Genomic DNA, 13,235 nt, shown 5'->3' with positions numbered 1-13,235 from the left:
AAAGTTAATGGAATAGATTGCACTATTAACCATTTGTTTACTGCTTATTTTAAAACAAATAATGCGTTATATTGGAAAACATTATGCATTATAATTTTTCCCACGGAATTTAAATCAGCTATAATTAGTTCTTGTAAACCAAGACATTTTGAATTGTTTAAACAATATACTGTAATAACCAAATTATTCTTTAACTATTTTGTTCACTAAAAATTTACATCGTTCCCTTATAATAATAACCGCATTGATCCGAAAGTGACATCTTTACTGGTCTGATCTCAGGCTTTTTAAGGGTTGAAACAACGAAACTGTCCACGTTTTGACATTTTATCTGAGGAAATATGTGTTTAGTGATTTAAAAGATACAACATATTTCAAATTCAGCTATTTTCGCCGGGCCCAATTTTACGTGGTTTAGTGCAGAGTTTTTTATTGTTGCTATGCAAGGCAGCATTTATAAATGTTTTTATAATTTTGCCTGTACATATTTTATAGCAATCGGCAATATTATTAAAAAAAATTTATGTGAAAATGAAGCAAGAATTGTTAAAAAAAAGAAAATAGCATTTTTCTTTCTTTATGTCCTTTTATGCCTATTCAAATATATTACAATATGAGAAGTTTCGTTTGAAATTTTAGAATACTTTGTATATACCATACATGTAACATAAATGTATTTGAAAATAAATTTCCCTTAGGAACTTTTCTTCCGAAACAATAACATTCCTTTGATGCTGAAAGGTCTCTCAGGCAATTTCTTTTGTATCGGATGTCTCCAAATTTCCCGCAATTTTAAAAAATGTATTGTAAGAAAGCAAAAATGCATTTCAGCCGTTTGATCATATATTTTGTCTTTGGTATAGAGTTATGAAACGGAAAAAATAAATATATGACCTTAGATTTGTCAAATTCTCTTCTTCTTTTACGGTAATATAAAAAGAAGTATCTGTCTTCTTCGACTCTTATTAAAATCTTGTTTGTTATTTATAAAAACTGAAAATTTAATGTAATTTTTAAATTAACTATAACTTTTATTATTTAATATATATAATATATAATAATAATAATAATATATTTAATAAAAGTATATGGATATTTTATACAATATTATTATTATGTCACATAATAAAAATTCAATGAATTAAAATTACGTCAACACATAATAAAAATTTGGAATTATTTTTATACCTAGATAAAATTTTTATTCATCGAATTTTGTCGGGTATTAAAATAATTTTCAATTAATATTATGTCTCGACATAATTTCAATTCCTTGAATTTTTATCATAACACGACATAATTTTAATTCTTGAATTATTATTACGTCCTGACAAAATAAAAATTATACCCATGGAATTATTGTTATGTATTAACTTAAATGTATTTCATAAATATTTTATAAAACAATTAATTATTGAAACTTTTATATTAAATGGAATATTTTTTGTTATTAAAAAGTGAAACGGCGTGCCATATAGTCGTCCACATCGAGTAACGTTCGCTGTGCATACGCGTTTCTTAAAAGTGATATTAATAAATAAATAGTAATTGAGTGTTATTAATCGTGTTAATTGTCTCATAAATTGTTTACATTGAATCAAGTGCGTCAATTAAAGTGTCCATATAATTTACAAGAGAAAAAAATTCGTTTATTATTTAGTGTCGGAATACGTCTTATTGCTATCCACGATTATGCAACAGGTATTCATCAATAGATGACATCGAATATCTCTACAAGGTAAAAATAAGTTAATGAGTGTGTGTGAAAAAGTGAGAAAGTATGTGTGTGTGCGTGGGTGCGTGCGTGCGTGCGTGTCGCACACACACACATTGCGCAAAGCAAACAGCTGATCGCAGTGGGCGCCTCACGTTATCACCCGCGTCGGATAGTGGTTGCGCCGTTCCTGTCTACCGCCCGTACACGTGCCGTAATTCGCTATTTCTTTCAACAATTTGAAAATTAAGCTTTGGATAAAATTTTGGCGGACAATTATTGATGCGGACAAAAGAAAAAGTGTCTTAGAAATCAATTAGGCATACGACATTGTAAGGACAAACGGTTGTTTTGAATCACCCGGTATAATTAAAATATATAAATAAATTAAACGAAATATCTCGCGAACAATTCACTTTGTAGCTATTCTATTCTTAGAATTTTTTACCGAGTATTACAAGAAATTTACATAAAAAAGATTTACATAAAAAATTAGAGTTGCTTTATTTTTAAAATTAACTTTTTAAACAACCGTACAAACGGCCCAAGAACAATTCGATTTCACGATAATGTCCATTCGAAAATCAATTTTTAACTGTCACATTTTTTTCTAAAATCTAAGTACTTCCAAATATTTTTGTGTTAAGATTAAAATAAATTTAAGGAAACATTTAAAGTCATGAGTCTAAGGCTCGGATTTTTAAGTGATTTCTCTGGTCGCGCACGAAGCTTCGCGAGATACCGAAATTTCTCGAGGAGACCCGATCGTTAATTCGGATACGATCGACATGCGTCGGGTCTCGGGATAAATCATGCTTTTGGGTTTATATTTTATTATGTTTCAAAACGAAATCAGTCACGATTGAGACACGCAAGTATATAAGAAATGTAAACATTGTCTTGTGCGCGACAACGAATGTTTCAAATTCTTATTTCCAGTGGCCTTTATTTATCGTGTCTACATTTTAAAGATTTATAATAGTTAAAAATATGTAAAGCCATACGTGCGATGTTGCAGAAAAAGTTCAACGCGTTTATCTATTAATTAATAGAAAATCAAACAATTTAAGCGCATATCACGAGAAAGTAAGTACGTTGGTTTTAGTACTTACTTTGTACACATGTGTTTTGTAATATTTAACCGACCATATATTTTTGTCACATATAACTGCGATACATTCCGCACTTCTCACACATACAAAACAAAGACGACAAAACCTTCCTCGCGTTACAAAAACATTTTTCATATATTGATCCTAATAAATGGGGTCAGTAAGAGCTACTCAAATTTAATTATCAACTTTTTACCAATCAGCGCTATATTATTTCTAAGAAGATAAAATATTTTTATACACATAAATGAATAATAGTTGATTATATTTAAAATTTTTGCACGGTGCAGAATCGTCTTGTCCGAGAAATACGGACGACGTATGGCATCGGCGACGTATGGAAAAAATGTTATTGTGGCCGGTCTAAATATTCGTACCAATCTCGAATTCTTCCAACTATCTGTGTCAGAATATATGTGACAAAAGTAATTAACATATCGAAAGAAACTAATTAGATTTAATAAAATTTAAGAGGGATCAATAATAATTTATCAATATTTTATTACTAATATTTTACTTTAAATTTTTCTCGTATTTATCTAAAGAAAAATACATGAAATTTTGAAAGCTTTTTTTAATACACATCTCTCAATTTCGATCAAATCGAATCCATTTTCTTCGATACGTATTATGCAACGCATAGTTTTGCACAATTTCCTAACATGATTCAGTATAAGTATATCATGTCCATTTAATGTTGAACAATGTAGATTAAATAAATTTAATTTTATAATTTTTCTTCTTAAACTTCGCGGAAAAATTATAATTCAAAACTGTTTGATTTTTCACTCACAAATTGTGATAAATAATATAAATATAAACTAAATATATATAAATATAAATTTAACGTATAAGACGGGCAACAAGAGCCAAATCGCGGATGACAATGCGTTATCCTAACGAAACTAAATAATTTTTTGTTAGAATTAAATACTCCGTGTCCAAGTAAAAATTTGGTGCCTTGTGCACCGGTATTTAATTCTAACGAAAAATTATTTAGTTTTGTTAGGATAACGCATTGTCATCCGCGATTTGGCTCTTGTTGCCCGTCTTATACGTTAAATTTATATTTATATTACAGAGCCTTGTTAAAACTCTTATATTTGATACACGCTGGCTTAAAAAATGCGTTTGTTTACCAACATTAATATATATATAACAGAGAAAAGTATAGAATCGAAAGGATCTGAATAGCTCAGCTGGAAGAGCAGTCGCCCGGCAAGCGAAAGGTCTCGGGTTCGATTCCCGATTCAGCGATTTTCGGATCTATATTTTCCTCTTGCATTCATTTATTTATTTTCCGTAGGGGGGTTAAAAGGGGTATTGAAATTAAATCTCAAAATATGAGATTATTTCATATTTAAAATCTTGGCCGTGTCCAAGTAAAAATTTGGTGCCTTGTGCACCGGTATTTAATTCTAACGAAAAATTATTTAGTTTCGTTAGGATAACGCATTGTCATCCGCGATTTGGCTCTTGTTGCCCGTCTTATACGTTAAATTTATATTTATATTACAGAGCCTTGTTAAAACTCTTATATAAATATATATAATAGAATAGAATATAAATTACAAAGTTTCCTATTCATCAGATAATTAATAGTTCGAGAAAGTCTTCTTTATATACTATATAGTTTATTACAGTGTATAATTCCGACGTAACATCTTTTATATTTTTAAGTTTAAAAAGATGCTATGAATTTAAGAAGTTATTATAGATAATAATATATTATAATTACGATCTCTTTATATTATGAACATGATCATATGTGTTGTATCATAACTGTTAATATATATGTAAGGAAATTCCATTACATTTCCTCGGATTAATTTAAAATCTCCCGGTAAAACGGTCGGTAATACGGGCATCTAGATGTGCAAAGAAAAATTAATAGAGGTTAGAAAAGAGAAACCCACGTGGAGAGAAAATACGGTGAATAAAATTTAATTTGACAAAGTGTTATTATAATAGAATCAGTGAATAAGAAACATTGAATGTTGTTTCTTTGTTTTTCAGGTGAGGGTTGTAAATAGTCTTTTGAGTTTGAATTAATAAAAAAATTTACAAACTTTGTTTTTCAGAGAAACTATTCGATATCTTATTTTGACTATTCCCGAATAAGAGAGTTATAGACGCATTATAAAACAACATTCTTGTTGAAAATTTATACAAAATGGAGAAGTTAAGATTCGACTTTATGGTAAGAGGATCAACAGACGGAAAATCGAACATATTGTGCTTAACCTCAATAGGAACACCCGATGATCGTTCTTTCGGCTTCCCAGAGGAATATCAGCCAGCACATTTACACACAGAGCTGACAAAAACACAAATATTTGCTAAAGTGAAGAATTCATTTAAAAAAAGACACCAATCAAGAAAAGTATGGATTGGTTTATCAGAAACCTTAACTAAAGTGTATTTGGATGAAGAAGAAAACTTACAATTTGGCGATTATGATTTAGAAGAAATCACAGAGAAAAAAACTACTACGGCATCTGAACCTAGTTCTTCAGAGGAAATAATGAGAAAAATATTGGAGAAATTAATGGAAGAGAAACAACAAAAATCCGAAATAAAAAATCTAGGAAAAATAGCACAGGATTTTATGCTTGAAAAATTCACTGGAAAAACCTCCAATGCCCACCAATGGATAAATGAATTTGAAAGAGAGTGCGAACGTTTTGAGATAAATGAAGATAGAAAGAAGATCGAAACTTTAAAATTTTTTCTAGAAAAAGCGTGTGTAGATTGGTACAGCTGCATGCTGATAAAATTTACAGTACAATCAGAATGGAAAGAATGGAAAAAAAACTTTTGTGAAACATTTGCAAACAAAGGGTGGATCCCAATAAGATATGCACTCTCATTCAAATTCCAATCAGGTCCTCTGTTGGATTATGCCATAAAAAAAGAAAAATTATTATTAGAAGTAAGAAAATCAATAGACACAGGAACTTTGATAGATCTCATCGCAGCCGGTCTACCAAACTTTATATCTGATAGGATTGACAGAGAAACTCTGAACGAAACTGAAGACCTTTACAACGAACTAGGCAAACTGGAACACCTGGTTAATAAAAACAGATTTGAAATCAAGAAGAACAAGACTGATAACATAAAAGAAAAAACACCATGTAAAATTTGTAAAGACAATAACAAAGGCACACGTTATCACCCGGAATCAGCATGTTGGTTCAAAGATAAAGAAAACAAAATAAAAAATGTCAATAACGCCGTCCTAGAAATGGAACTAAATTGCAATGAGCAAAAAAACTAATAATTCCACCATTGATCGAACTCAAGATATTACTAAATGAGACATTGGAAGCAACTGGGATATATGATTCAGGCTCGAATGTTTCATTAATAAACTCTAGAATACTGAATCTAAGAAAAGATAAAAATAACAATATAAGAAAAGTAAACTTAAGAACGATTAATGGTGTGAACCAAACCGAAGGCATGATAACAATAAAAGCAAAAATTCTTAATATAGAAAAAGAAATAGACGTTTTTGTAATAAATAACAAAAATTTCAATTATGAATTTCTAATCGGACTGGATTGTATAAAAAAATTTGGATTAATACAGAATGAGAATTTAAAAATAGAACAAAAAATTCCTGACATAACAGACAAAAGAAATACAAATGCTCTTAATACCACAAACAAAAATCCAAAGAAAGAGGATAGAAACCATAAAGAAGCTTGTAAATTTCAAGATGACAAGCTACAACAAATAAACTTTAATGAACATGTAGATACAGATAATTTACAAATCTCAATAAACCACCTAAATCACTACGAAAAATTAAAAATAGAAAATCTTATAGAAAAATACAAAACATTATTTGCCAAGGACAAATACGACATTGGCACAGTAAAAGATTATGAAGCAAGAATAGATTTAATGATAGATAAGTATTGCAGCAAGAGACCATATAGATGTACAATCAAAGATAAAAAAGAAATAGAACAACAAATTGCGGAGCTGTTAAAAAGAAACTTGATAGAAGAATCATACAGTCCTTCTGCTGCCCCAGTGACGCTAGCATATAAAAAGGACGAAGATAGAAGATCAAGATTATGCATCGACTTTAGAGATCTGAACAAAATAATTATCCCTCAATCACAACCATTCCCATTGATTGAGGACCTAGTGACAAAAACAAGAAACTGCAAATATTTTTCCAAACTCGACATAAACTCGGCATTCTGGTCAATCCCACTACGGGTGGAAGATAGAAGAAAAACAGGATTTATAACCCAAGAAGGACACTTTCAGTGGACCTGCTTGCCATTTGGCCTAAAGACGTCGCCAGCTATTTTTCAAAGAATCCTGAACAACATAATGAGAAAACACAATCTCTCAAACTTTACAGTAAACTACATAGACGATATCTTGATTTTCTCAAAATCATTCGATGAACATATTGACCATTTAACACAATTGCTAGACGCAATAATGAAGGAGGGCTTTAGATTGAAATTTTCTAAATGCACTTTCGCATCAAATTCAGTCAAGTACTTAGGTCACAAGATAAAAAATAACTCAGTCTCCCCAATAAAAGATAATCTAATATCAATACAAAATTTTCCTGTGCCACAATCACAAAAACACATTCGCCAGTTCTTAGGAAAAATTAACTTTTACAATGAATACGTGCCACATAATTCCATAATACTGGACCCACTGCACAAACTATTAAGAAAAGGACAAAGATTCGTCTGGTCGGAAGATTGCCAAGAAGCCTTTAAAAAAATAAAAAACATTCTTTGCACTCAACCGGTTTTAACTATCTTCGATCCAGATCTACCAATACATATTTACACGGATGCATGCTTGAAAGGTGTAGGAGCTATACTAAAACAACCACAACTGGATGAAGAAATAGGAAAAGAAATAGAAAAACCGGTGGCGTATTTCTCGAAGAAGCTAAACGAAGCCCAAAAAAAAAGAAGGCTATATACCTAGAATGCCTAGGAATAAAAGAAGCAGTAAAATACTGGCAACACTGGCTCATGGGCAGATCATTCAAAGTCTTTTCAGATCATAAACCACTAGAAAAACTTAACATCAAAGCAAGACCAGACGAAGAATTAGGCGATCTAACGTATTACTTAGCACAATATGATATGGAAATAATATACCACCCGGGTAAGAATAACTTGGAGGCAGACTGTTTAAGTAGAAATCCTGTGCTGGAGGCACATGAGAATCAAGAGGAAGACTTAAAAATCGTGAATTTAATAAACCTAGAAGAAATTCTGAAAGATCAAAAACAAAACAAAGATTTACAGACTGACAAAAATAGACTAAAACTGAAAAATAAAATATACTATAAGAAGATCAAAGAAAAAGAAAAAATTATACTATCAGAAAAATTCAGTAAAGAAGTAATAAGAAGAACACATCAGAATTTCTGCCATATAGGTATAAAACAAACACAAAACAAAATCAGAAATTATTACACAGCACAAAATTTAACAAAGAATATAAAAGAAATTTGTAGAGCCTGTGAGATCTGCATAAAAAATAAATCAAGAGGACAGAAGAAATTTGGCCTAATGTCTCAATTAGGTCCCGCAAAAGAACCGTTTGAAATAGTTTCCATCGACACAATCAGCGGCTTCGGGGGCTCACGATCCACAAAAAAATACTTACATCTCTTGGTAGACCATTTCACGAGATTTGGATATATTTTAACATCCAAAACCCAAAATTCCACGGATTTTATAAAATTAATAAAAAAAGTAACGGAAAACAACGACATCGGTATGATCTTAACGGATCAATATCCGGGAATAAACTCCAAGGTTTTTAAGAAATTTTTGGACGACAAAAATATCCCAATTATATTTACGGCAGTAAACGCACCTTTCTCCAATGGCCTGAATGAAAGATTGAACCAAACGTTGGTTAATAAAATTAGATGCAAAGTAAACGAGAAAAAGAACAAGAAAGCAGCATGGACAACTATAGCACACGAATGTATAAGAAAATACAATGAAATAGAACACACAGTCACTAAATTCACCCCAAAATATCTATTAGAAGGCACGGATACCTCAATGTTACCAATCGAATTAAAACAAGAAAGATCAAACGAAGATCTAAAACTAGACAGGAAAACTGCTTTAGAAAATAGTATAAAATATCACGTTTATAATAAAAAGATAATTGACAAAAACCGAAGAGATTACAAATTTAATGTAGGAGAATCAGTATACGTCGAGAACGGGAACCGCTTAAACAGAAAGAAATTAGACGAGTTAAAAATAGGACCATACAAAATCTTACAAAAAATATCACACTCAATATATAAAGTAGACACAGGTCATAAGAAAACAGAGTCAAATTTATTTCATATCACTAAACTGTTTCCAGTCTCAGAGTCCGCTTACACAGAAGAAGACATGTACACGTCATAAAAAAAAAAAAAAAAAAAAAAAAAAAAAAATTGTAAACATATTTTCTCTCTTAGGGGGGGAGATGTAAGGAAATTCCATTACATTTCCTCGGATTAATTTAAAATCTCCCGGTAAAACGGTCGGTAATACGGGCATCTAGATGTGCAAAGAAAAATTAATAGAGGTTAGAAAAGAGAAACCCACGTGGAGAGAAAATACGGTGAATAAAATTTAATTTGACAAAGTGTTATTATAATAGAATCAGTGAATAAGAAACATTGAATGTTGTTTCTTTGTTTTTCAGGTGAGGGTTGTAAATAGTCTTTTGAGTTTGAATTAATAAAAAAATTTACAAACTTTGTTTTTCAGAGAAACTATTCGATATCTTATTTTGACTATTCCCGAATAAGAGAGTTATAGACGCATTATATATATTCAAAATACTTTTGCTGTAAATAATTTTTTTGTTGTAATTTCTGGTATAGGTCTTAAGAAAAAAATCGGGCGATGGCTTAATCGTATTAATAATATATCATAGCGTGGCCAGAAGACTTGGTTTACGTTGCAATGTAATAGATAATTGCCCTTATTATATATTTTGGAAACCAAAATAGTATGTATAATATTATACGTAAAATTATTTGAATTATTCGGAATTCTTACTCTTATATACATACACGTATACTATATTATAATTTTATATTGTTTACAGTACTAATGACGGATTAGAAAATGTGCGATATTTGCTAGTTGAACGGCAGGATGATTTATCATGGCCCACACCATTATTGTCAGACTTTCATGAATTCTATAAGATGTATGTTAATAAGGTTGGTCAATTACTAATATTTAATTTCTATTAATTTTAACACTAATGAATATACTGGTAATTCGACATAAGTTTATAAAATACGCTTTATATATATATATATATATATATATATATATATGTATAGTCAAATTAGTTTTTGTTCATGTTTATTCTTTTTATCAGGTATGGAACTACTTAAAAAATAAATTTCAAAGAAATGTTGGTTTGGCTAATGCAATATTCAAGTTGGAGTCAAATGCTTATGAAATTCGCATGGTAAGACGTAAGATATTTTAATACATATATGCCATATATATTCTATATAAAGTAACATAATAATAAAAAATAATCTTTATGAAGCTTTTTTTCGATTATACTTACGATGTCCAATTATATACAAATTATAATTTAAACAGCTGTAAAATATCTTGTTATTAGAGTCATGTTGGAAAGGAAAACAAGAACAAATCAATAAAAACTTGATTTTATATTTTACAGTTTAAACTGCATTTTGCTAAATCAATATGCAGAAATACAGGACTAAAAGACGCAGAATATGATATCAGTAGGAATGATCATAGAACATCGTGCATTATATGGGAATAAATGCACCGGCGTTATACTTGCATGGCACCGATGTGAGGATGGACATCTAATCTCTAAAGGCTATGATGATTTTAATTGTGTATTGCGGTTAAATCATAATGAATCGCATAGTTTGAATAGAGGTCTTTCAAGAGACACGGTAGTGTCTCGCGACCAGTTAAGGGCGTAGCGGAGACACCGTGTATCTTAACGCGAGTCGGACATTTGAGTCTTTATAATATTTCGAATCCTCAATAATGGCTGAAGCAATCGAGTTTATACTAGACTTAATCGATAGATTGAGTTCGAATTATATAATAAAAGTGTCTTTATTTCTGCTCTACGTGATTTGTAAGCAGAGATATATAAATGCAAAGTCGAAATATGAAAAATTTCTATTAAGAAACGTCCCCGTCATCATTATCATCATTATCATCATCATTATCATCATCGACCACGCATACATAGTAGTATCGTGCTACACGTATTCACACGTATACAACACATGCGCACACATATATCACACGTACACAACACATGCAAGATGCATGTAGTGGTAATTTTGTCCATCTCGCACGTTTTACAACAGATGGCGATAGTGGCGCTCCGCCATATCGGCAGGGTGCGGGGTTATGTTGGCTAACTCTCTCTCTCTCTCTCTCTCTCTCTCTCTCTCTCTCTCTCTCTCTCTCTCTCTCTTTCTCACACACACACGCACACACACACACACTCTCTCATTCTCACTCACTCACTCACTGTTCGTCTTGTGTACTTATTTAGTACATTCATGATCGGCAGCGTGCGGGGTTATGTTGGCTAACTCTCTCTCTCTCTCTCTCTCTCTCTCTCTCTCTCTCTCTCTCTCTCTCTCTCTTTCTCACACACACACGCACACACACACACTCTCTCTCATTCTCACTCACTCACTCACTGTTCGTCTTGTGTACTTATTTAGTACATTCATGATTAAACATCTATATGCATTAATGTGAAATTTACTTACAATTAGTTTACTTGAAATATTCAATCTCTAAAGTGTTTATCTTATAAGATAAACAAAAAAATCTGAGTAAATAATAAGAAAAAAAAACAAGGATTATTATTGTCATAATTTTTTATCAATTAAGTACTCTCAACTATCCAATAATTAAATAAATACGTACAAATGTGCGCGCGTGTACACACATACACCTATTGATATTAAAGAGATTGAAGGAGAGGAAGGAGAAGATAAAAATTTAAATATTCACATATATTTTCAAATATTATATATGAATTTATAGTTTACATATCTAATTAATAATGAATTTCTAATTATATTAAACATATCAAAATAAAGACATACATGTATTTATCAAATGAATAAAATTATTGAATACAGACTTAAAAAATTTATTAAACATAGACTTAAAAAATTAATTAATTAAACATATTCCAAATTTAGAAAAAATAAACTTTATTTATATATGCAACAGCTTTTTAAACTAAATTTTTAAATTCTATTTTATATTAGACAATTATCTCAATCAACATCTACGTCCACATTAGCTGCACTGCAGACTACCTCTACAGCCACATTATCTGCTCCGCGGATATAGCGTTATGCCAATACGATACATTACATGTACTTACTTACTTGCCTTTACTGTACCAACTCTTGTACTTTCCACGTAATCATGTTTTTACAGTTATCGTTTGCTGTATATCTTCCAGCAAACTTTATTTCGTGTAAAGTGTATTTAATTAATTAAATCTCTGCGAAAGATTGAGAAGATGAAGGGATAATTCAAACTATGAAGACATGGTTACATGGAAAAGACAAGAGTTGATACAATAATAAAGACATACATGTATTTGTATCCTGCTGGCATAAGGTTATAGAAGTTGATTGAGATTGAAAAATAATAATGAAAATAATAAAAAAAATAAAGACACATGTATTTGTATCGTGCTGGCATAAAGTTATAAAAGTTGATTGAGATTGAAAAATAATAATAAAAATAATTAAAAAAAGGAAATATTCAATCATCATTTAAAAGCATATTTGAAATCTGTAGAATAAACAGTTTTTGCAAAAAATGTGGAGCATTTGAGCTCTAGTAAGTCTAAAAATAAATGTAAACATCAATTAATAATAACTGATGTTATATATATATTATATATATAAACCAATTTGTTGCAATATTCACTATAAAAGGTTGTAAGGGTAAGATGGCTAAAAGTGAATAATTTAAAAGATAGTTAACATAATTTTACATAAACTGAAATATTTCATAAAATAAAATATTTGTAATATTTCGAAGTTTATGTAAGATTATGTAAAAATTATACCTTTACAACTTTTTATAGTAAATATTGCGAGGAATCGATTTATATGAGAAAAATTAAGGTAATTCTATTTTGAAAATATAAGTGACCTTTAAATAACCTTGAAAATCGCCGTTTAGGAAAAAGTCTGTGTCAACTTTTTCTTTTTCGAAATCCTGCAACTTTTATCTAAATTTAATAGAAAATGTATAAAAAATGCTCGACATTAGTACACACACACACACACACACACACACACATATGGGTAAATTTATATAAATAGGGTGCTTTAG

General features: G+C 30.3%; 1 protein-coding gene across 3 annotated transcripts; it reads left to right on the top strand.

The window, feature by feature from the left end:
* Nucleotides 1–4,632: 4,632 nt before the first annotated feature.
* LOC114935137 (uncharacterized) lies at nucleotides 4,633–11,892 on the top strand. 3 transcript variants are annotated; one of them, XM_085482416.1, is made up of 6 exons: nucleotides 4,633–4,842; nucleotides 4,908–5,026; nucleotides 9,725–9,852; nucleotides 9,952–10,069; nucleotides 10,234–10,326; nucleotides 10,549–11,892. In XM_085482416.1, exons 2-6 carry the CDS (start codon nucleotides 5,000–5,002, stop codon nucleotides 10,654–10,656), a joined length of 474 nt encoding a protein of 157 aa, XP_085338542.1. In that variant the 5' UTR covers nucleotides 4,633–4,842; nucleotides 4,908–4,999; the 3' UTR covers nucleotides 10,657–11,892. The 3 variants fall into 3 exon arrangements, with proteins under 3 accessions (XP_085338542.1, XP_029173709.2, XP_085338541.1); XM_085482415.1 differs by lacking the exons at nucleotides 4,633–4,842; nucleotides 4,908–5,026 and adding an exon at nucleotides 9,300–9,459; XM_029317876.2 differs by lacking the exons at nucleotides 9,725–9,852; nucleotides 9,952–10,069; nucleotides 10,234–10,326; nucleotides 10,549–11,892 and having other exon boundaries at nucleotides 4,908–6,108.
* Nucleotides 11,893–13,235: the final 1,343 nt, after the last annotated feature.

This window comes from Nylanderia fulva, unplaced genomic scaffold (genome assembly GCF_048542155.1).
Source record: "Nylanderia fulva isolate GAGA-0341 unplaced genomic scaffold, ASM4854215v1 Scaffold200, whole genome shotgun sequence".
Classification (NCBI taxonomy): Eukaryota; Metazoa; Arthropoda; class Insecta; order Hymenoptera; family Formicidae; genus Nylanderia; species Nylanderia fulva.
Note: the sequence above shows the minus strand (reverse complement) of the source record. Positions and strands in the feature narration are given on the sequence as shown.